The 25,956-nt window shown below is 39.4% G+C and overlaps 1 protein-coding gene across 6 annotated transcripts in view; it reads right to left on the bottom strand.

The window, feature by feature from the left end:
* Nucleotides 1–21,023, bottom strand: part of tcf12 (transcription factor 12) — a 227,946-nt gene extending 206,923 nt beyond the window's left edge. For 3 of the 6 annotated variants that reach the window (XM_067971517.1, XM_067971513.1, XM_067971519.1), the window contains exons 1-3: nt 16,703–16,921; nt 15,812–15,904; nt 15,050–15,122 (exon numbers count right to left, since the gene is read on the bottom strand). In XM_067971517.1, coding sequence (XP_067827618.1) covers nt 15,050–15,122; nt 15,812–15,883 — 145 coding nt within the window. In that variant the 5' untranslated portion in view covers nt 15,884–15,904; nt 16,703–16,921. Of the gene's footprint in view, nt 1–15,049; nt 15,123–15,811; nt 15,905–16,702; nt 16,922–18,372; nt 18,569–20,927 lie in introns of those variants that run through there. The other 3 variants (XM_067971516.1, XM_067971514.1, XM_067971515.1) reach the window with 3 other exon arrangements.
* Between the last annotated feature and the right edge of the window lie 4,933 nt (nt 21,024–25,956).

Genomic DNA, 25,956 nt, shown 5'->3' on the forward strand with positions numbered 1-25,956 from the left:
TTTTTGGTACACTTTAGTGACCTGTGTACATCGACCCCATAATCTCTTTGGACCTCCAATGTTACTAGCTTTTCACCTTTTAAAAAACACTCTTATCTATCCTTTTTTGATGCAAATTGAATGACCTCACAGTTACCTGCGTGCAAATCAATGAGACACAGGTTTGCCCACTCACTTAATCTATCGATGTCTCTTTGTAACTTTATGCTCCCGTCTACACAACTTACTATGCCACTAGTCTTTGTATCGTTGGCAAACTTGGATACACGGCTCTTTATTGTGTTAGCTAAGTCATTAATAAACACAGTGAATAGTTCAGGCCCCAGCACAGACCCTTATGGGGCACCATTAGTCACTGCCTTCCTTCCAATTTGTTTGGTTGAATATCCCATCAATACTCACTGACTAGTTTCCCATATGAAAAACAGCCACTTGAGTGGGATATAGGGATCGAGACAGCACTCTTGGAATCATATCCCAGCAGCAATCAGCACCTTCAACAAAGGAGGAGACGACAGGTGCAACTGCAGATTGCCAAAGCAGCAATGTATAAATAAAAGAAATCCTACAAGTTGGAGACGCAGGGAAAAATTTGTTCTGTTCAATCCTTGTTTGAAGCCCAAGACAGTAAACTTCAGGGCACTGCTGAAATAATGATTCACAACATGAAGTGGTACTACTACAAATTTCTTTTTCTACACTTCTCCCGAGACAAAAAAGGATGGATTTTGGAGCAGCAACTTTTTAGTCTTAGAATCAAATTTCTGAACATTGAAGTTATCCACTCTAATCCCATTGTTATGCGTTACCCCATTACCTTCAACATTTTTCCTCTTCAAGTGTTAATGCAATTGCCCCCTAAACATTGTGATTGACTTAGCTTCAATACCCACTTGTGACAATGCATTCCATACACAAATAACCTTTTGTGTGGAAAAAATTCTGCTAACCTCCCCTTTTATACTTTATGCAGTTCTTAAAATTTATGCTCCACCTCATTGCCAATCCACTGACCAGTCCGATTTTTCACTATTTACCCTCTCAAACGTTTGAGCACTTCTATTAGATCTCCCCTCAACTTTCTTGTGAACACCACACAAACCAGACATTCACATTTCATAGTGTTTCAGTTAGTGTCTTGCTTGTCCAGATTTGCAGACAAAGATCAGCGCCACTCTTGGCTCCTGCCTGATGCCCAGTGAGAATTCCTCTCACTGTAATGTATACATTAATCGTGTACAAATTTATTCCAGAGAATAAACTGTTTTCAGGGAATTAGTGTTCCATACTTAATTGTTCAACTGGACAATTTAAAAGTCATGCCCACATATAGTATTAGACATGAAGTTGCACACCATGTGAAAGATTCATAGTCGGAACCAGCTTTCATACACAAATTAGTATTTCGTGTTTCAGTGTAACATGAAGCACCTGATTTGCACAGGAAACAAAGTCACCAAGTCACTGGTGACACATTAAATCCTAAAAGTCGCTTTCCTGATGGCTCAGCAGCTTTACACAGTGAGTAAATGAGACATGCGAAACACAAAAGTAACAAAAGTACCACAGTCAATCCCCAATGAGTGCTCAATCAGCCAGGCAGTAACAGAGGCACTACATTTCTGTCACTCTGGTACTTGATTGGCTCAAGTAGCATATTCAAGAAACAGCAACACATCACGATTGAACAGGTCAGGAATGCACCAATCCAAACGGGAAAACGGAGGCCAAATTCTACCAACGAGAAACTCCAAAGGATATATGAAAACAAAAAGTGAACAGTTGGCAAAGTCCACCAATAAAGGAAGTGGAGCCAATGGAACTGCTTTAAATATTTTTTGAAAATCCTTTCTGCTGCCATCTTGGTTTCTCCACTAAGTTAAGGTTCAGGCTCATGACTTTATAGCCAACCAGCAAGGAACACACACAATTCATTCCCACGACGAGTGTTTGTCAAAAACTCTAGCCAAACTTCAACGTGTGGAGAATCTCGATTCAAACCTGAAACTTACTGTTCCAAAATGCAATTTAAAGGTCAATTATTACCCATCGCCTATATTACGAACAAAAAAAATGACGAGGACTTCATTAAATATTCGCTCTGCTTTTCAGTTTCTCTCTACACCATTCTCAAAAAGGATAAGTCAGCAATCTTTACCCAGATCTCTGCCAAAGCTGTCCGAGGTGTATTGCTTTGTAAACAGGTGTGCAGGATATGTGTTCACCAACTTCCTCACCATCTCTATGGAGATTGCAGAGGGGACATAAAAGAAGTAATTGGTCAGTGTATGCTTACCTCTTCCCAAATCTGAGCCATTCTAACAGCAGCACTGACTTTGTATGGAAATGTGCAACTGCAAAGTCATCAGTCCATGACACACAAAATCAGCATGTAAAAACTAAATTAACAAAACTGTGGTACTGTCCCAAAGCATCTGTAGGTAATAGGAACATAGGAACAGGAGTATGCCATTCAGCCCCTCGTGCCTGCTCCGCCATTTGATAAGATCATGGCTGATCTGTGATCTAACTCCATATACCTGCCTTTGGCCCATATCCCTTAATACCTTTGGTTGCCAAAAAGCTATCTCTCTCATTTAAATTTAGCAATTGAGCTAGTATCAATTGCCGTTTGCGAAGAGAGTTCCAAACTTCTACCACCCTTTGTGTCGAAATGTTTTCTAATCTTGCTCCTGAAAGATCTGGCTCTAATTTTTAGACTGTGCTTCCTACTCCTAAAATCCCCAACCAGCGGAAATAGTTTCTCTCTATCCACCCTATCTGTTCCCCTTAATATCTTATAAACTTCGATCAGATCACCCCTTAACCTTCGAAACTCCAGAGAATACAACCCCAATTTGTGTAATCTCTCCTCGTACCTTAACCCTTGAAGTCCGGGTATCATTCTAGTAAACCTACGCTGCACTCCCTCCAAGGCCAATATGTCCTTCCGAAGGTACGGTGCCCAGAACTGCTCACAGTACTCCAGGTGCGGTCTAACCAGGGTTTTGTATAGCTGCAGCATAACTTCTGCCCCCTTGTACTCTAGTCCTCTAGATATAAAGGCCAGCAATTCCATTTGCCTTCTTGATTATTTTCTGCACCTGTTCATGACACTTCAGTGATCTATGTACCTGAACCCCTAAGTCCCTTTGGACATCCACTGTTTTTAACTTTTTACCATTTAGAAAGTACCCTGTTCTATCCTTTTTTGATCCAAAGTGGCTGACCTCACATTTGACTACATTGAATTCCATTTGCCACAGTTTTGCCCATTCACCTAATCTATCAATATCGCTTTGTAATTTTATGTTTTCATCTACACTGCTTACAATGCCACCAATCTTTGTGTCATCGGCAAACTTAGATATGAGACTTTCTATGCCTTCATCTAAGTTGTTAATAAATAGTGAATAATTGAGGCCCCAAGACAGATCCTTGCGGGACTCCACTAGTCACATCCTGCCAATGTGAATACCTACCCATTATCCCTACTCTGTCGCCTTTCGCTCAGCAAACTTCCTAACCAAGTCCGTACTTTTCCCTCGATTCCATGGGCTTCTATCTTAGCTAACAGTCTCTTATGCGGGACCTTATCAAATGCCTTCTGGAAGTCCATATAAATAACATCCATTGACATTCCCCTGTCCACTACTTTAGTCAACTCTTCAAAAAATTCAATCAGGTTTGTCAGGCACGACCTACCTTTCACAAATCCATGCTGGCTCTCTCTGATGAACTGAAAATTCTCGAGGTGTTCAGTCACCATATCCTTAATTATCGACTCCAGCATTTTCCCCACAACAGATGTTAGGCTAACTGGTCTATAATTCCCTCTCTCTCCTTTCTTAAAAAGCAGAGTGATATGTGCAATTTTCCAATCTAGAGGGACAGTTCCTGAATCTAGAGAACTTTGAAAGATTATAGTTAGGGCATCCGCAATGTGCTCACCTACTTCCTTTAAGACCCTGGGATGGAAACCATCTGGTCCTGGGGATTTGTCACTCTTTAGTGCTATTATTTTCTTCATTACTGTTCCTTTACTTATGTTAATTTTATCGAGTCCCTGTCCCCGGTTCAATATAAGTTTTCTTGGAATTTCCAGCATGCTATCCTCTTTTTCGACTGTAAATACTGACGCAAAGTAATTGTTCAACATGTCTGCCATTTCCCCATTGTCAATGACAATATCCCCACTTTCAGTTTTTAAGGGGCCAACACTGCTCCTGACCACTAGTTAATGTAGAGTTAACTAGTATAAATCAATAGACAATAGTGGGAAAACGAAGTGACTTTCTCCCTTGACATCAGCTATGTGTACTTTTTGTACTTCGATTATTGGAATTTCAAGCTTACAAAAAAAAGTAAATAAAAGCCGCTTTCCATGAAAGAAAGCTACTATTCAGAATGCCACGAACTGCCTCTCTTGATGGGATGACATCAAATTTACCAAAAGTAATGTCCTCAACGAAGAAATATTTCATTAACTGATTGTGCATAAATTCTCTGATGCCATCTTAGACAACACAATACAAAGCTGTCAAAATCTGAAAGATCGGCTGAGCTGTTATACCCATTTTGATTAATTTCGCTTCCCAAAAAATGAAATAGCAGCTATAAACAGAATTTGTATTTTTAACCAGCCTGTACTTGTAGCATCCATTTTAAAAAAAACGCATTTTCTGAAACTGAAAGCTACTTTCCAAGTGGTTGAAAGGTTTTTCCTGTATCTGGATTCAGTCATGATGAAAATATATGCTAGCACATCTCCTGTGACATTGCTTTCCGGGGAATCTGGGGTTTTGAGCACAGTATTACTGTTTAGCTGCTAACCTGGCCTGTACTGTTTCGGCTAGTGCTATAAAAAGTCAAATCCAGGTAAATGTAGCTACCTATACTGTTGAGGTCAGGGAAATTTGCTTTACACTTCAGGCTCCAGATCAATGACTGGCTCGTTGATCTCCCATGGCAATGATCATTGTAAGTTGTATGATGCATGACTTTGTAAGCACAGGTGCATTTTACCATGTAATGCACAATATATTCTGATGCTAAGGTGAAGCCATGTCTGTTATTGAAAATATCTCAACTGAGAACAACCAGAATATCTGTGACCCTAACTGACCCTACCAATGACAACAAAAAGTCACGGTTATGACCTATGTCTTGAAGAATAAAACTCTGACCTCACCCAGAGTTAACAGTAATTAGACTTTATGGCCTTAAGGGGCCACAGAATAATGCATTGATACTACAAAAACAATTGTGCTTTACACAGCATAATACTGCTGTCTTTATAAAGACATGTATTGTCGAAATTGTCATAAGCAATGTCACAGGAGATCTGCTAATGTAGCATCTAGTGTGCATTTCCTCAGTCACAAAATATTGGTGTTTTTTTAAGAAAAAAAGAGTCACTTGATCCAGGGTGTTCCTTACAAGTATTTTCCAGTTCACTTTCCACTTCTACAGAGTTCCCTTCCCAATGAAAGTACGAGTTGAGGCTTGATTTAGATTTTCTGGCTTTAAAAAGGTCAAATCTCCCCCTTTGCAAAAATAAATTGTGCAGAACACGATTTAACACTCCTGTCATTAGAACACTGCTCATAAGGAGCAATGCCACGGGAGAAGTGCAAGTATATTAAAAAAGTTGTGCTGAGTGCACTCACACACCCATGTTGCACAATTGCAAAACAGTCTTTTTATTAATAAAAGACAGAAAATTACAGGCATTTCATTCTGCAGCGTAAGATGTACAAGCAGCTACAACTACCTGGATTCTGAGAGAGGCTGCTCGAGCACTGGACTCAAGAGGGACAGGCCAGGTTAGCAACTAAAATCACAGAGGCAGAGATGCAGAGAGGGAGGGATGCGTGAAAAATATTAATTCAGTAACATTTAGCAAATAACTAACTTAAACACTAACATATTAATACAACTAGGCTGCAGATGGAATACTTTCCTGTATACAGTGGGATAATGTCAGCCATGTTGAATTGTGGATTCATTTTTAATCCTTCAAAAGGTTATCATTATACAGTCACAATATCAGTACATACAAAACAATGTGGATTCTCTTTCTTGAACCCCCCCACCCCTTACCAATTTATTTTCGTGGCAGAGATTTTCATGGCTTCCTTTTCTTTGTGGAACTGAAGACTGCAGAAACATCTAATATCATGCTGAATTCTTTATTAAATCACACAAATTACTTAACAATTCAAATAAATTCACTTCCTTGATAAAAATGTTCCTATTAGGAGACTATACTAATGTTAACTGCAATGATCAGTGTTAACTGGTGAATTTTCCTCTGCGGAGATCCCCAAAATACCCAAAAACACCTATCATGCTTGAGGAGAGTACTAGGAAATTTACTGGTTACTGACATCTTTTATGATGAATGATGAACCAACCAACAAACATGCCTTCTTTTGCAAGTAAGTGGTTTGAAGATGAACGTAACCATGCACAATATATGTAATGTTCATTTCTACTCTCAACAAAGTCATTGCTAAATATCTATGGAATGACAAGCAACCATACACCAGACAAGAACCTCAACAAAACAACTTAAATATTGAACCGTCCCTAAAAGTTTGCTTTATTCGACATCACAAATAAAGCAATGGCTACTTGATTAATGACCCTTCTTAAAAAATCCTTCATTTCTGCTGTAATAAGCTGTTCATGACCCTCTTCACAAAGCACTTGCCAAATCAGCTTCAATTTGAATAATTTTCTCTTTGCACCCACAGAAAAAGAAAATTCCAACTCTATTATAGATGCCATAACATTGGAAATTTGAAACACCCACCAATATCTTGCATTCTTGTACCCATGTCTAAATCAGACGACTTATGCAGGAACAAGAAAAGGACATTAGACCCCAACAAGCCTTTCCCTTTTGATCAATTACAATTCCAACTACCCCACCATACCTACAATCTCTTATCTTAAAAATGCATCTAGTTGTCTCTTTTTCACTTTGGTGTTGTTCTCTCGTTACTTATTCCACAAATCTGTCACCCTTCCGAGTATTTCAGACCACCCACATGGTGAGCAACTTGCTTGGACCAACTTTGCTCACCCCTTCAGAACTAATCGGTTCACCTAAAAGTCTCTTTGAGGGAACAAGATCATCTTCATAAACCTTTCCTCGTAACAGATTTCCTGATAAAAGAACCACGGTTGTTGGCCTGTTTTCTCCCAAAAAGGTAATAACATCCATCCTATTATTTAATGACCAAAACTGCACACTGGAGTCTGACCAAATCCTTATACAGCAGTAAGCCTCTGGATTTGTTTCCACTCCAGTTGTTAATGAAATCTAGGATTTTATTTGCTTTTTTCCGTCAGCCATGCTGAATTTTGTAGATTTATCCACAATATCCCCAAAATCTTTTTCCTGATCAACATGTTGAATGATTGCTCCATTCAGCACACTCTTTCCATGGGCTGCCTCTCCCTAGGCTAATTACTTTGCCTCACTTTGAACTGCATCTACCACCCACTGGTCCAATCACCTACAATATCCAAATCTTCTGAACCTGGTTACATTGTTTCTCTTTATTGGCATTTTTACAATCTGATGCATGTTGGTCATTATCAATTTGAAATGATTAAATCTGCATTTTTCTCCAAATTTTACACTTCCATTTCTTCCCACATTCTATCAGAAAAATTTCATATTCCAACAAAAGCCAATTTTATCCATTATACAGCCACCATAACAGATCTCCACCCACCCTAGGATGCACCCCTAAAAATAAAAGTTTATTCCATAATAAAAATTCAACAATTACAAAGAAATTAGACTTTAACCATTCCATCTTCCAATCCAATTCTTTCCTCCACTCATGAATACCTCCAATCTTAGGTACATCCTTCCCTAAATGTCATGGCCTTCCCTATCCAACTTTCTCAGCAAAACAACCACAACACCCATGAACTGTGGCACAGTCCCACCTCTACCTCAATGCACGTGCAGAATATAGTTGTCTTAAGTGAGGCCAATAGGACAAAAACAAATCACCTGACTATAACTCCCAGAAGCCATCAGACAGTTCCAGCCAACAAATTTCCTTATTCCCATACCACAACCACCCCAAATGTAACCCTTCACTATTAGCTCCCTGGTCTGAATCCTGACTCAAGTGTTTCCTGCTCCCAAGTCCCCACCCTCCATTTGCAGGCCTCAATCAGTTTCTGCTGCCCTCATCCATACCTTGGTTACCTCTAGACTTGACTATTCCAATGGTCTCCTAGCCGGCCACCCATCATCCACCCACCATAAGCTGGAGTCATCCAAAACTCTCTTGCCCATATCCTAACTCACACCATATCCCGTTCACCCATCACCCCTGTGCTCACTGACCTACACTGGGACCTGATCCTGCAACGCCTCAATTTTAAAGTTCTCATCCTTGTTTTCAAATCTCTCCACGGCCTCACCCGTCCCTATCTCTAACCTCCTCCAGCCCTACAACCCTCCAAGATCTCTGTGCTCCTCTAATTCTGGCTTCTTGCACATCCCCGATTTTCATCGCTCCACCACTGGCGGCCATTCCTTCAGCTGCCTAGATTCTAAGCTCTGGAATTCCCCCTCTAAACCCCTCAGTCTCTCTCTCCTCCTTTAAGACACTCCTTAAAACCTACTTCTTAAGCCAAGCTTTTGGTCACCTGTCTTAATAGCTCATGCGGCTCAATGTCATATTTTGTTTGACAAGTGTGTGTAAAGTGCCTTGGGATGTTTTACGACATTAAGAAGGTGCTATATAAATGCAAGTTGTTTATAAGCCCCACTCGCATTGCTTTCACACTGTCGCTGGTAAACAATGGCTCACACAGGTTTTGATGCTGGCTCCACATTGGCGCGATGCACTCCAGAATATACCACTCGCTTCTTTCCATGCTGAAGTTCCAACATCCCAAATGCTCTCGAGTGATCCCTGTTGCACACTCACATTTCAACAGTAGTTGAGGAAAGGATCAGGTTCTTTCCTCTTTAAATCAGAGGCAGCACTCACAGCAGAAGCGTAGTGGGTTCACAGAGCTCCCACTTACAGCAGTTCTGCTCTCCTTCAGTCGGGACCTGCAGTTGGTAGATTGCTGAGGCTGTATTTTTACTCCCCGCTCGCACATCAGCTGCTTCAGGCGGTAAATTTTTCTTCAACCAGGAGTATTTAAAATGACCCAGAGTGTTAATTGGATCCCCCAGTTCAAGAGGACTAACGCTCCTGCCGCATCTCTACAATATTGTAGTGGACTCTCACATGGAGTAGGTTATCCTCATCCAGCCCAGTGGTTTTAATGGTGTTAGGCTGTATCAAATCCAGAGCAGGAGATGGGTTTTCTCTGCAACACGGCAAGTTATTTTTTATTCATGCATAGATTGTAGATTTTGCACAACACAGATGTTGTCAACTGTGACAAGCAAGGCAAAACTTCCTTGAAATTTCCCATCTTGTACTAGATTTTCCAGTCATTCTTACCAGCCATTTCCCCAACAGAGTTCCAATATGATTACCAAGGCAGATAGATTCTTTTGCCACATCAGATTGGAAATGCAAAGCTGGACAGCACCAACACACACGCAGTTGACTTGTACTATCCTGCAAAAAGCAGTTATAGCCAATATCTTAGTTCAGCTTGATTAATTGGGCAGCATATGCCGCTCAGCAGATTCCTCAACGGTCAAAGATATTTTTCTGTATCCACTAAATTTAGGACACACATTATGATTTTGCTCGTGTCGCAAGCTTAAGAAAACAATGAGCTGCTGACAAGTAAAAAGCAGTCAGTCTGAACTGCATATATTTGCACAGAATATGTTCCAGTCTGATAAATGCAGATTGAGGCATTTACTGAAAGAATGTCTGTAATTAGAACATTCATCGTCAGCCACATTTTAAAGATTTTTACTTCTGCAATAAGCCAACAAATTTTTAGTTTACATCAAGATCAGTGCTGTGTTTTGCTTAGCCAGTGTTTTATCAGATTGCAGCAAGTCAGCAACTTCATTGCATGTTAACTATATACAAAATTCTATGATTACAGGGTTTGTCAGTTTTCCCATGCTTTGCAACTTATGGAAGTACTTCCTGAAGTGTGCAGCATGCAATAGTCTTCAGGACTTGAATATTAGAGGCTATTTCCATTTCCTTCTCTATAGCATATTTACAATGCTCAATTGCACACTGGCTAACACGTACACCTCGATATGTATAAACATGTTCTGCTAGCAGCTGGACTTACACATGATATCCAGATTATTTTTATGAAAGTCTTCTACTCACATTTTTATATGCCATTTGACATTTACGAACAACTTCCAGAAACCCAGTCCTCCAAATGCTACTTGTAATGCTCAAATTGCACTCTTGCAAGTTTGACGTTTGAAAGTTGTCCTTCAAATGCACAATTGTACGCTTTTGTTGTACGAGATGTATCAGGAATAAAAGCACGAATACCATCATGCATTCATAATGTTACAATGCAACTTACCTGTCAAGTTCACCAGTTACAAGACGTGTTGATTCTATCCACCTGTTGACTTATCTAACTTGCATGTGTTTGTTGTGCAATGTATTGGTCAATCAATACTTTCTCAAAATGTTCATAGTGATACTACAGGCTGTGCCTTTGAGCTTACTCTGCTGGAGTGAAACATCCTATTGGGTACTGCTTTCCATAATCTGCAGCTGACTTATTTACATTTTTTTTTAAAAAGTCCAAGATGATCAATGACTGGTGGAAGTGGTGCTCTGACAAAACTTGATTGGACTATTCACTTGAAGCATTACACTTCATGCCCATGCTTCATGATGTGGGATATCACCCAGACCACCCCTCTAATGCCAGTAAGCAAAACCTATTAACACACAACTTCTAAAGTGTGATTTTATTAATGTGAACACAGATTACATTTCAGATTCATACAGATTTCACAATTTTTTCAACACCGATGAGTTCCAATCCATGGAAAATATTTCCATAATCCCAGCAGCGCAAGAACCATCATTTTCCGTGGAGAAGCTGATCATTTATATTTTAACTTTATTACAACCCTCACAGCCAGCTGCCCGTGTCTCAGTGAGGAAGTGTACTGCATAGTGCAGTAACAAGCCTCGCAGAAATGAAACAACTTTCATTTACATAATGCCTTATTGTGTGGTCAGGATGTTCCAAAGCAATTCACGTCAATTAAATATTTTTTGAAGTGTAGTCACTATTGTCATGTAGGCAATCGTGGCAGTAAATATGCACACTGCCAAGATCCCACAAACAGCAAATTAAATGACCAGTTAATCGTTTTTTGATGGTGTTGGTTAAGGAAAGAATTCCAATAAGGACAATAGGAGAACTCCCTGCTCTTCTTCAAATAGCACCAGGCAATCAACAATTGTCAGAAGGGGCCTTGCTTTACAATCTCATTCAAAAGACATTTCCAACAATGCAGCACTCCCACAGAACTGCACTGCAGTGTTAGGCTGGAGTGGGGCTTGAACACACAACCAGACTCAGGTGAGAATGCTGCCACGTGAACCAAGTTGACACTTGGGAAGGTCTCAGGTTTGACCGCTGATCTCAACACAAAGCAGCAACGGGGCACAATTGGCCAGCCCGATCTTTCAGGGTTGTTATAAAAGATCACTTCCTAATTTTACTATTGAAATGGTTTCCTGTTAGAGTATCACTGGAAGAAAAAAAAATGTAACTAAAATAATGTATGAGCCAGTTATTTCAAGGAAAACTACTCAATCTTTAAGGTTATCTTTTACAGTTTAAATCAAAGATGCTACAGCCCCGATGAACATTCTGTCAACACAGCAATTCACCCCATCAAGTTGAGAAAGCATACATATCAATAGTGCAAAAGGCAGCATTGTGTCCTACAGAAGTTAGAAATTTATCAAAAATCCCTCAACTTTTTAATAGTACAACTGTAAAAATAAATCCTAGGCTTCAGTCATAAAATATATTCCAAAATATAAGAGTGAAAAAAGCAACCAATACAGTTCTTTCACTGCTAATTTAATATCATATTATGGACCAAAATACATAATTACATATTGGAAAATACTAAATTAACAATTTAATCCAGCAGGAGCATTCAATCTCAGATCTAAACATCCCAACCAATTGAACTATATGGTTAGATAGTATTTGTCACCAAATCAGATAATGTTAAGTGGCTTAGGATACATCTTAAAACAACAGTATTGGCAAAAATGTATTTGCTTTTGAACATGCTGCAATTCAGCTCATACATGACAAACGTAGCTTTTAGGGGTGATCCCATTTCTTTTCCCTAAAATGAAAGTCAAGTTAATTGGCAAGAGACTGGGTGACGAGTTTCTTTTGATCTTGTAGGTAAATTAGACTGTGTTTTAAATGGTTGCGAGCAAATAATCTTATGCCAGAGATCTACAGCAAGGTAGGTGGGCATTCCAGTGTCTCCTGGCTTGCAGTTTAAACAGTATTAGGCCAGCTAAGATTCCATACAACATGCATTTACTTGCTCAAACATTTTATGGGCTATTTCTCAAACTGTATCTTAATCTTGAGATATTCATGAGGTGAGCGTACAACTGTCAAATTGGTATTGCTTTTATCACAATGGAAAGTCCCATCTTCAAAGAAAATTTGGGTTTTATATGCTGGAAGCTTCTGTTGTTCAGGAGCATCATAGAGAACTCATCTAACAGCCTGTGGAAAATTCCAAAAAACTTAAGTTTTGTGCAAGATGTAATTTAGGAGAAATCACTGAAACACCAAATGATTCACTATTGCTGAAAGCATTCCTAAATGACGACATCGTGACTTTTGCGAACAGGAAAAAAGCTAGAAAAGAACCTGAATGTTTAATTGGACCTACAGAAGTATATGTATTCTAAAATACTGCCTATGTGGTAACTTGCCTTGTTCTGATCCATAATTGTTTAGTTTCTACATAAACACAGTAATTTTAGCCAACATATAAAGTCTGTTCTGACCTACAGTATTTATATGTTCAAACTGATAGGATTTATGGGAATGCGACATAAAATCTAGTGGTGTTACTGAAACATAGGGTAACTTTGTAACTTATGCAACCCAAGACATACACTCCCAGATTACAAAGGGCATCGCTTCCTCACAGGGAGTCTGCTACAACTGTTGAAAGAGAAAAAGCTGTTTAATAACCCAAAATACAATTGATATCTCAGTAACCAGTACCAAACACACAAATCAGATATGAATTTTAAGTTGGTCGGGAAGGATGGTACGATTCTATGTGAACACTCAATAAGCACAATCTTACGCCTCAAACAGATTCATTCAGCAGTCTCATACTGGCCTGTGAAAAGTGGAGAATGTTTCTGAATTATTATAGGGCAGTATCTAATCAAGTTTAGATGTCATACATGAGGAAAGTGAAACTCCAGACATTTAAAACACCTAAATTGCATGAATTAAATTGCTGCCTTGTACTCAGATACCAACTATTATACATACTTAAAATTTCAATTTTATATTGAAGGTAAAGGTTTTTGTTAAGTGTTCAATTTTCTCCACATCCTTGACACATCACATATAAACTGAAGGATTAACAAATGGGACATTACTACTCTAGGTTTAATTGAAAGATAATCTATAACTTAGCAGTTTTTTATTACTACAAGCAGAATAAAAAGGCAAAATATTCCCTTAAATAAAATACCAACTATGGTCAATAACCCTGTTTACGGTTTGTCAAAAGTAGTGCCAGCATCTAAACAAGCAGCAATACTATCCGACATACCATGAAAAAAAGGATCTTCAGTCAAAACTAAACATATAAGGAAGCTGACAATTTGAAAAGCCTGTGAAGTCAATATATATTTCTCTAAATACCAAATACCAAACATGTAAGGAGACAAAGAACTGCACAATTAGTATTTTCAAGAAACTTTAAATCGTGTGCAGAAAACTGTCACCAAGGATGCACATCCCATTAAATAAAATGTAAATACAGTTAAGCTCACATATACACAAATAAGAGCAAATTCCTCAGACACAATTTACCTAGTCCAAAACTGCACTGAGTTTTTCCATAATGTTGCACTCATAATGTAACCAGACTTAAATGTAAATGACTTAAGTCTGGTTAGAAGGAACTTTAGTGATCCAAACTCACTACATAAACGATTCTGACCGAGTAAGTTCCTCCCAAAAACCCAGGTCATAAAAATTACACTATAACCTCCAAGTATTAGAAAAAGGTTCAATTTAAAATACTGAGCTTTAGATCTAAATTACAGTTTAGTAATTCCAATACTTTAACATAGAGGCTGTGCAGAGGGCTTGCATCTCATCAGTATGGTACAATGCGCAACACCTAACTCCTATAGAAAATACATTACTAAAACAGAAAACCTAATTAGTGACCATTTTTACTGCCTTTACTCCTCACTACTCCAAGTTACAACATAAAATGCTACAAATTAAGTAACCACAATCCCTGTACAGAAGCGCAAATTATTCAGGAAGTCATTTCATAAATGGATTAATCAAACTAAACGTTTGCCAGATTAAACCCAGCTTGAAATACCACCAACCCCAGAACTAAAATTCAAAATCCTATTTATAAAAAACAAAATTAAGCCTTTTAAAGAGTTTTATTTTCACAATTGTCAACAAAAACCTTCTTTTAAAAAAAACGCATGGTTCTATTTCAAAACAAGCATCTTGCTACAGTATATGTTTCTAATAGCAGAACATATCATTTACAGTCTCTGCACTAATCCTTAGAAAACTCCAAATTAAGATTCAAGTAAGTGGTTTAATATATCCCAGTCATCTCAAACAATTGCTGGCACGACAAACATGCAGACAAGAAAATTAGCACTTTTCAGATGGCACATTTGATGCTCGTATTCAGAACATTCCTACACTAACTGCATAAATAAATCCCCCAAAAAGTTTGATACATCTGTGCAGTACAATTAGAAAAACAATTTGCCTAATATTAATAAAACCACAAAAAATGTCTATTGCAGCACTCCAGTTCATATTTTAGCCTTACCTGAGCCACCAAATTGACTGCTCGCAAGCGTGGTTGGTCCGTTTTTTCCACTATTAACAGGAGGAGAAAACATCTAAAAAAGGAAGGGAGAGTATCAAGATCAATGAATAATCCATACAGTTTTAGACCATGATATTCAACACATCAAGGCAGACTTTACTGATAGAATATGTATCTTTTGTGATGTAGTAGTCAAAAAAACATGCTCAACGTCACGCATAACAGTGAAATATGCTTTACTTTTTAAAATATTCATAACACCAATACAAAATATTGTAAACAGACAATTGCATGTACATTATTATTACCTTTACTGATTGTCTTGACTAAGTTGTGTAACTGCTCTAAATTGCATTGCATACAATTATCAAAAGGAGTAATTTCTAGTAAAAACGTAATACTGGACGATTTATAATAAAAATATACTTGCCACTACCATTTATCTGACAACACTCATCAGTAGAAAACTGAAGCTAGTCAGAATATCCACGGGTAACTTCAGACGATGCACAAATTCTGAAATAATTCAATGCTGACCTGAATATTAAGCTCGTGGTAAACGCCGCTTTACTACAAACTGTTTGCAATAATTTCTCAGTGAACCTGTCCCTTAAAAAGTACTGGACTTAAGACTAGACATTACATCAAACTTCAGGTGACTCCTTTTGACTAAGCTGGACGCAGGCAACGCCACAAGCTTTTTACATGGCTTTTGGAGTGATGGGCAAACCGTGTTAGTAATAAAGCCTCCAAGCATCATACCGCACTAAAATCCAGCAGATCGCTCAATTCCTTGTCCGTTCCTATTGCGGCCATCCGCTGCTGTGGATTCATCTTGATTTACTCTCACTAAACCTAAGAACAAAACATAGTTACACGCATTACTCAAAACAGTTTATTTACTTGCCTTTAAAATAAAACCCTCAGCAAACGCCTTCAAAGTTTGCGGGGGAGGGTGGGTGGAATTAAAATCCAAAGAAGGCTCCGACTAACTAACAAATAAAAGATTCCAGAGAACTTGCCGTGCAAGTAAAAGTCTGCATCAGTCTCCAAAAATACTCTACCGCAGAGAGCGTTTCCCTTCCGAAACAATAGTACAGGAGTTACTGTACAAGAAATGACAAGTAATCCGCTAACATTATTCCACATAACAAAAGACCATTTACCCTCGACTGGCAAAACCAAGATCTAAAAAAAACAGGTAAATCATCAGTATTAAGTTTTGTGTAGAACAGTCTCCAGCAGTGTTTTTTTAAGCGAGGGGCGGGGGGGAAATCCCCTTTAATTTAATGTAAATCATTTGCTACGTTCAACCTCTTGGTTGTTTGAAGGCGGTTGCAGCGAGATTATGTGGCCGACGCCACATGCGAGTGCTCCCCGTGTCAAGGCAAGAGGGACATGGCCAGGTTTGTAGTCAAGTGTGCCCGTCGGTGTCTTGCCCCCAGCCACAGGTCCAGGTCCAGGTCCAGGTCCAGGTCCGGGCCGAGGCCCTTTCTCTCTCTTCCTCCCCCCCCCCCCCCCTCCTCCCCTCTCAGCGGCTCCTCTGACCCTAAACTTCCCTCCTCCCTCCTCTCCTCCACACTCACAGCCCAACTTTAGCCACTCTCCGCCGTGCCGGCCCTCGCCGAGCGTCCGAGCCCGCTCTCAACTCACCTCGCTCTTCCCCCCTCCACCAAAACATCCAACTGCCGCCAGCGGGTAGTGCTATAGGGTGAGGGTTTTACCCCCCTCCCCGCCCCTGTCGTCCTCCTCCCACCGAGCCGGCGCTCACTCACTGAGTGACTGAGTGCGGCAAGACAGGCGAGCGGCTGCGCCCCGCGGTCTGTCTCTCGCCCCGCGGCTCCTTCAGGCGGACATTTTTTTTTGTTGAGCCGAGTCACCACGCTGAATCAAAAACGCTGTATCCCTCCGCCCGCTGCTGCTTTTTTAAACCTTATGCAAAGCAGGGGGAAAATATACAAAATACTGACTGTCTCCAGCTGTAAACACACTCACCTCTCTCTCTCTCTCTACGCTTTGAAGGAGGGAAGTGTCTGTGCAATATTTAAATACATTTTTGGTCGTTGCACCTTGAGATTACAAGAAATGAATGACAATGATTTCAAGGGATGTTTTGTTTGCGCGGCAGGAGGCGGCAGCGGTGAGACGGTCTATGCTTTCCTCTGCCTTTGATTGACTGCAGATTAGTTGATGGGGTCGAATTACATGCATAGCGAATCAGATGTTATCTCTCTCCAGCGGACAGAGGCCAATGTATATATATTTTTCATCCTGGGGCAATGTTTACTAACGTTTCAGAAAAACAGAAAAGAACAATGTCTCCAAATGGATAGCAATAGTACTGTAAATCTATGTATTTACTAACGTGGTTGTTTAAAAACTAAACTATCATCAAATAATCGTGTCTTGGAGGTTTCGCGTGTATAGTTTTAAAACTTGCAATAATTTAAAAAATCATGAGCAGTTTCGTTCTTAAGTTGTATATCGTTGCAAGATAAAATGATGGTTTGTGTGAAACTATTTCATTGTCAAGGAAACATAGGAAGAACATCAAAATTACTCATCTATAAATGAAACGAAATCTAATATTTGGCATTCTATTAATCATGGGATAGAAAATCAGTTTATTGTACCAGCAACTATAAATCATGCATTAAATTAATAAGTATTTAGCGTTTAATTAACATTTTTTCTATTTATGTATGGTTTTGAACATAAGATAAAATAACTTGTACTTTCAATTTGATGTGATACTCAAATACAATGGCTATGTTAGCACCATTATTACCAATAGTGGTATGACTCCTTGTAAAAGTTATTTGGTTGAAACAATATCGACAAAAATGTGTGTTGTCAAAAAAGGGAGCGAGTTAATAAACATGCTAAATGTAGAAACGAAAGCTACTGTTTTTAGTGCAAATTTTCCTGATTGCCAGTAATCTGTTTTAAACCAGGTTTTCTTTTTAATAAGAGGGTTTTACTCGTTTACTTGTCCAGACGTTTTTTTTTAATGTTTATTTGTTTATCGCCGGACGCAGCAATCCCCACGCGATTGAAAGGCAGCGGAAGAGGAGGCGATCGATCGATCGGAATGAAGTTGGAAAGATTTATGGAGGCCCATCACATCTAATGTGAAACGCAACATGTGACATTTGGAGAAACGGCCAACTGCCCAGATTGTTTAGTTGACCAGCTAAAGTTAAAATGTTACAAAAATCGGACAAATGCGGCATTTGCACATTGTTCTTGGTTATTTCACTGGACCACATTTGTCTTGAAACAGTGATAGAAAACAAACAAAAAACGGAAGTATGGGCACCAACCAGTCTATCCCAAGATCCCCAGCTCTTTAAACCCACAAAAGAGCTTTGGAGTGATAGCGAGAGCTGCACGGCCGTAGTCCTGACCCTGATCGACAACATCGCCACATTCCGCCGGTTTACCGGTGTTGGAAACTTTACTTTCTGTGAGGCTGGGTCCATACACAGAGCTCCCGTTTCAAGCGGCACGGTGGAATAAACAGCCACCCCTTCTGCTCATCAGATAAGACAGCTGTTGAAACCGTGGTCTTAAAGCTAGCTACTTACAGGGATTTATTTCACGTTTAAAAAACAAAGCAATTTTTATCATAAATTAACAAATTTTAAAAAGTGGACCAGTTAAAATAATTAGCCAATTTCCCGTCACAGTAAACTTCCCAGCTTTAAAGGCAGGGGCTGTTTAAGTTGACTCAGCAAGTTAAACCTTTGGATATTTCAATCACTGAACTAAGTAAATACTTATTATTCGGATGATCAACGGGTGACAGGTAACGATAGTTTCCGCTGGGCTCATGCTAGTATGGGCTGAAAGACATGTACAGTTTACTGTAGCGTCATTTTACAGATGAATGGCAAGGAGTTACCAAACACGTTAAACACTTTGAAGATCAGGTTCGGCGAGATGATCCCTCTATATAATACACTAACTTCATACGATTATTGTCAGTTACACTACAAAAACAGATCACTGATCTAAAGTGCTCCCTTTCAAGATAAATGTCATACCAAATCACATCTGACAAAAATAAAAAGCCTGATAAAAAAATACTTCATTGGCTGTGAAGCCTTTGGGACGCCCTGAGGTCGTGAAAGGTGCTGTATAAATACAAGTTTTGTTTCCCGTCTTCCTAAAGAGATGAAATGTGTATGCAGTTGTATGTAATAAGTGGTATCCAGTTTTGGTTAGCGTCTAGCTAGTTTAAATTAGCACCAATTGAAGAGTACCTCATATTATAGAATTTTTAAATAGTGTAGAATCTATGTAAACAGTAGAGTTATAAGTACGCCAGTAAATTGCGTTCAAACAGTTTACAACTGATTCCAACCCCAATCTTTTTTAAAAAAACATAATTCAAACGATTTGGAAAATTGTAAACCACTGTAATGCGCTTTGAGATGACGCAATAAGGCATTATCTAAACGCAAGTTTTATTTATTATTACAGAAAAAAATTCGAAATTGCCTAACGAACGTAAAGGACTTTTTGCATTATTTCTTTGCACTTATTCGCCTTATGTATGTCGTAAACACAGTAACACCAGTATCATATGCAGATGGACAACTTGGGAGCCCCTGATCAAGCACAAGGTGCCTGGATATGATATTATTCCGTTTATCTTTCGTCTCTAATACAATAAGAGTTTTGTGCTTCAGAAATAACACTGAAATTGACTATTGCTAAAATATTTTGTTTTACTGAATAGGCAGAGTACAAACACCGCATTTATTCATCCACTGAGTGGACTTAATCAATAATCTGCCCGATTGTGGATTTTTAAAAAATTTTGCGACAAGAAAGTTACACTTTCAAGCGATTTATTTGATTAATAATCACACCAAAAAATAGGCTATTAAGCCCAGTTAAGTTATTTCGACTAGTTTGTCAAGAAATACGTGTACTTCAATAATGAGTCATGCTCACATCTGGAAGAAATTTTGTAAATGCAAATGAAGAAATCCAATTTGCAGATGTTTGTACTAAATCTTATTTCCTTATCCATTCATTCTAAAAGACGTAAAACATGTATTTTACATAAAAAGTGATCAGAGTTCCAAAATGGCTAGGTGCCATTTGTTAGTGAATTACGCTTTGCATTAAAATCTGATAATTGGACGTAATTTTCTTAGATTTCAACTTTTAAGTGAAATGTATCGCACGGTTTATATTGTCATAATAAACAATCAACCCCACTTAGTATACCCGATCATGATCAGCAATACAAGCAAACCAATGGCACAATCCTCATACATGTTTGTGTCTTACTAAGTGTTAATTTATTGTTGCCATAGCCTGGTTATTATAAGTACCTTTTGGGGTTTCTGCTAGTCTATTTCATGTAACAGGATTCCACGGTATTCATTTATCACATTTGTTTTACACCAGAGAGGCAACATACCAGGACAGTCCCGTTATACCCAGAATTAATTAGTGGGTTGGAACCGATTCCACGCTGGTGCATTTTTAAGACTGCAGAATCACAAGATAACCAGGCAACATCAACATTTTTTAGTTGTACTCGAAATTAACACTGCAGCCAGCAGATTTAAAACGACAGTGTTTGTGGACTCGACCAAAACATTGTCGCCTTCTGCACAATATCAGTATTGTTTTCCGTAAAAAAAAATCTGCTGACATTTTTTTAAAAAATCACAATCCTACCGTTTCTATACGGTGAGATCATTACGTGGGATTTGACGATACGTTTATAGTAATAAATAACTCAGGCTGGCCGTGTTGTTAAAAGTTGATGTCTGACATCCGTTGTCTTTACATATATCAAAAGCTACATATATCAATAACTACAGCAGGAATTACAAATGGAAAGTAACGCACGTACCTCTGTATTCAGAGTAATTACTGCAGCGTCAGGAGGAACACTTTGTAAAGTTCTGTATGGCCGTTATGTAAGACGATCTCTGCCACCAGCATCTAGTGTCACTGTATTGTTGGCTGAACAAAGGTGCTCCCAGCTCATAGAGGGCGATGAGACAGGAGTAATCTGCAGGGAATCCATGCAAAATTCCACACTGAAAAATGGCTGATAAGTGAAACAGGGATGCAGGATGATGAAATGTACATATAAACTATAAAGTATAAGTCTATTTGAAAAACGTATACTTCAGACATTACCTTTATAACTGAGCAACTCAAGTAACCGGTCGCTTTTTATCACTGCAGAAGGGATGTGAAGGTTAATGGCAGAATGCGGGAGTGATTTTGGTCCATACATGATTTTATTGCAAAATTACGAAAGCTGTGGCTTGTTTCATTACCTTACAGCTTATCCGCAGATGGGGAGATTTATCCTGGATAACTCTTTTAGGAATTCAATAAAATTCTGCTCATATCTGTGGGAGGTAGACCAATATTGTACTTCAGAATTGTTATCAGGGTGTAATTCGGTTTTCTTCCGTTCAATTGCTACAGATTTGAAATCATGCAATTAGCGTCACCTGTTGGCAGTGGGGAAAGTGGAATTTGTTAAATCAGCCCAGTCCTGCGTTGTCTTTGATTCACCTCCAGGCAGAGTCTTCTCAGAATCAGCATTCAATTCTTCCGCAGTCTTCTGAAGAGCAGTAACTTTCTTGGATTTCAATTCAGGTTTTTAGTCTACTTGAACTTTAAGTCCTTAAGAGCTTTTTCTAGTTGGATGAAAAGGTAAAACAATTTGTACATTGTACTTCGTCATTTTGAAAGAAGGACTTGCATTTATATAACGACCTCAAGACATCTCAAAGCCCTTTACAACCAACCAATAACCACTGTTGTAATGTAGAAAGTGCGACAGCCAATTTGCACACAGCAAGATCCTTCAAACAGCAATGATGAGCCTATAATTTTCATCTTGAAGTCTTGTAAGTTCCACGTCCTGACATAACGTTTGACACAGAAATACCAACAGAAATCGCAGCCGACTGTCCGCCTCCAACGATCTCCCCACCCTACCTATGTTTCAGTAAATCTACCTGCGCGCACAGCCTATATTTTAACAAGAATAAACTCTGTGTGTATGCTAATGGAGCAGCTGAATTTCTCAACATATTCCTGCTGGTTGAGTGAGATACTGATAGATTAGGGGGATCATCGTGTCACAAACAACGCTGGCTGTGACTCAATTAGCCAACTATATTTTAGTCAGCTGTGAGTGCTGAAAAAGAGTGAATGGAAGTCAAAGCTATTGGTGGCCCCAACTGTCATCCACCACCGACCGCAGGACCAGCCCAACATCAAGAAGCAATGACATAAATTACCCAAAGAAGTAAGAATCAGCATGGGCTATTGGGCAATTCTAACCCACTTCAAACACTGCCTATTGGCTGCTGTGCGATCACACAATTGAAGTGAACGGAGCCCAAGAGAAGCCATGAATCCAGGTGCAGGTGGGAGGAACCCCGCATCTGAGAGCTTAACGAACGAGCGATATACCGCTCTCACCCAGCTCTTTTTTCAGTCCTTCAGCAACACTTTATCACGAAGATTTCACTGTATTTTAAAAAAATCAATTTTATCCTTCCTAGGAGGTCCTTTATACAGCATTTATGATGAGGTTCAACAAACTAATGGGCATCATGAGGTGTCCTCCAGCAGTGGCGTGTGGAGTACCACATACTTAGCCAATTGGTACACATATCAACAGAAGTTTTGTGCCACCACATAGCCCTGCCTCTGAAAACAATGACTCCAAAATAACTACAGCAAAGGAGACCATTGGCACGAATGCAGGCGCAGCAGTGCAATGCCAATATCGAATACACCCAGCATGCACAAAGCTAAACTTCCTTCATACTAAACGTCAATGTCTCTTAACCCCAAGAAAAAGCTATTCGACTCATGTGGTGCATTTTACAAGATAGCACTTTTGGAGGAGAACTTTGCACAAGGGGAGTGCACATGTAATGGATAGTAGCAGACTCCAGGAGGATATAGACAGACTGGTGAAATGGACTGACACATGGCAGATGAAATTTAACGCAGAGAAGTGTGAAGTGATACATTTTGGTAGGAAGGATGAGGAGAGGCAATATGAAATAAATGGTACAATTTTAACGGGGGTGCAGGAACAGAGAGATCTGGGGGTGCACATACACAAATCTTTGAAGGTGGCAGGACAAGTTGAGAAGGCTGTTAAAAAAGCATATGGCATCCTGGGCTTTATTAATAGAGGCATAGAGTACAAAAGCAAGGAAGTTATGCTAAACCTTTATAAAAGACTGGTTAGGCCTCAGCTGGAATATTGTGTTCAATTCTGAAAGATGTCAAGGCCTTAGAGAGGGCGCAGATGAGATTTACTAGAATGGTGCCAGGGATGAGGGACTTCAGTTATGTGGAGAGATTGTAGAAGCTGGAGTTGTTCTCCTTAGAACAGAGAAGGTTAAGGGGAAATTTGATAGAGATGTTCAAAATCATGAACGGTTTTGACAGAGTAAATAAGGAAAAACTGTCTCCAGTGGCAGAGGGTCGGTAACCAGAGGGCACAGATTCAAGGTGATCGGCAAAAGAGCCAGAGGCGACATGAGGAAACATTTTTTTACGCAGCGAGTTGTAATGATCTGGAATGCACTGCCTGAAAGGGTGGTGGAAGCAGATTCAATAGTAACTTTCAAAAGGGAATTGGATAACTACTTGAAGGGAAAAAATTACAAGGCAATGGAGAAAGAGCAGGAGAATGGGCCTAATTGGATACCTCATTCAAAAAGCTGGCACAGGCATGATGGGACAAATGGCATCCCCCTGTGCTGTACCACCATGCTACATCAGGAATTTGGGCACAGGAAATTCAGGATGGAAAGTGAAAAGGGCCACAAGTTGGTTCCACTGACCTCCGTGCCAGAATTCTTGACATGCAAAGCTCTTGGCTAGGAGCTCATCAAATGTACCTGCTTGTGTTCTTTCTCAGCAAGACTGCCAATGAAATACTAACATGTGCTGAATTGGTTTGTGTCAATTTTGTGTTATTGCCACAGACTGAGTCAGGTGCTCTGTCATCAATTGTTTAAAGATGTTTTGGTTACACTTTGCCATTATAATTGCAAAAGTCCCAATTTCCATCCATTGGTACAGTGTACAAGTTCTGTAATTATTGGCTTCATATTAATTCCAAAGTACAAGTCTGGATTATTAGGAGACCTACATTCTACATATCAAATACACCAAAGGGTGTCTATAGATTTCAGCACCTAGACCCAACTAAGTGATCTGCTCCTCCAATAAGGCTTCCAGAGTGGCTCGAATTGGCACAGACCCGCTGCCACAGGCTAAAAATTATTACATCATTTGTGGGCTGTCAATAAGGCTACTTCTGAAGCTTAAGAAGGAATGCAAAATACACCTGTATAAGTAAATTTCCGACCCTAAAGATCCCTTAAGTTGCCTTCTAAAGGCCTATTATTAAACTTAAAGAAGGGGGTTGTCGCAGTGAGTCATGTTACTGCTTAAAGAGACTAAAACCTTTTTCTTTATTTTTTATATGTTGTTTCAACTTATAATTAGGAACAAGTATGATATTCCAATGAAGCTCAGCTCCTGAGTGGGAAAAATTTCAACTGACCATGAAAACTCGCCATGTGGGAAAGCACAGAGGATAATCCATGTTCTAATATTCTGTTGTACAACATAATAGTGAATGATGTACACTGAGCCACTTGTTTGCTACGGTTTAGTACAGCGTTGAACAGCAATGTCAAACATAAGTACTTTGAACATAGAGAACTACTTTAAAGCAAACCTGCAAATATGATCATTGCATTTAACTTATTTTTTTTAAAACCTTGGCTTCAGACTCTTGATAGAGTATTTGCATGTTATCAGTAAACTATACAGTGGATATTATCAAAAATGATAAAGGTAGGTATTTGTGACAAAACAGGAATTTCTGCCTTTATTTTACTTCCTTTAAAGTAATTCATTGTTAGGTTTAAAATGGGGGCTGCTGTCGCTTCACTAGAAAAGAAATGCAAGATAGAGGCAGTCATCTTATGGGAACCAGATAGCTGATAAAAATATTCTCTTTGATGTCTTGATTAATGTGCTAATCTATGCAGCATGACAGACAGATGCAAATCCTGTTGTGCTTCTTGCATGAATACTGTCGAGTTTAAAAAAAACTATTCGAGGCCGGCATTTATTGCCCATCTTCAATTGCCCTCAAGAAGGTAGTGGTGGGCCGTCTTCTTGAACCACTGCAGTCCTCATGTAGTTGGTCCCACAGTGCTGTTTGGTAGGGCGTTCCAGCATTTTGACCGAGCAACAATGAAGAAAAGGCAATATGTGTCCAAGTCAGGATGGTGTGTGACTTGGAGGGGAGCTTGGAGGTGATGGTGTTCCCAGGGACCTGCTGCCCCTTTCCTTCTGGGTGGTGGAGGTTGCGGATTTGGGAGCGCCTGCCGAAGAAGTGTTGGTGAACTGCTGCAGTGTTTCCTGCAGATAGCAGAAACTGCAGCCACGGTACACCAGGGTGAATGGTTAGGCTAGTGGGTAAAGTGTCGATCAAGCGGACCGTTTTGTTTTGGATGGTGTTGAACTTCTTGAGTGTTGTTGCAACTGCACCTATCCAGGTGGAGAGGCTTTGTGGAGTCAGGAAGTGAGCCACTCACTGCAGAATACCTAGCCTTTGACCTGCCCTAGTAGCCACGGCACTTATTAGAGTGGAAATACAGGAAAGGAAATACAACTATTATAAGCCGTTTTCCCATGTTTAACAAAGGTATTAAAACTCTTTACAATTTGATTGCCTGACTGATGTAAACAAATTGATTGAACTTCAAAGGAAAAAAATCCTTATAACACCAACAATTTTCTAGTGTTTTTCATTTGACAGGAATGAATAAAAGTCTGTAAACAAAGAGAAGAAAGAACATACATTTATT

This window comes from Heptranchias perlo, chromosome 34 (genome assembly GCF_035084215.1).
Source record: "Heptranchias perlo isolate sHepPer1 chromosome 34, sHepPer1.hap1, whole genome shotgun sequence".
Taxonomy (NCBI): Eukaryota; Metazoa; Chordata; class Chondrichthyes; order Hexanchiformes; family Hexanchidae; genus Heptranchias; species Heptranchias perlo.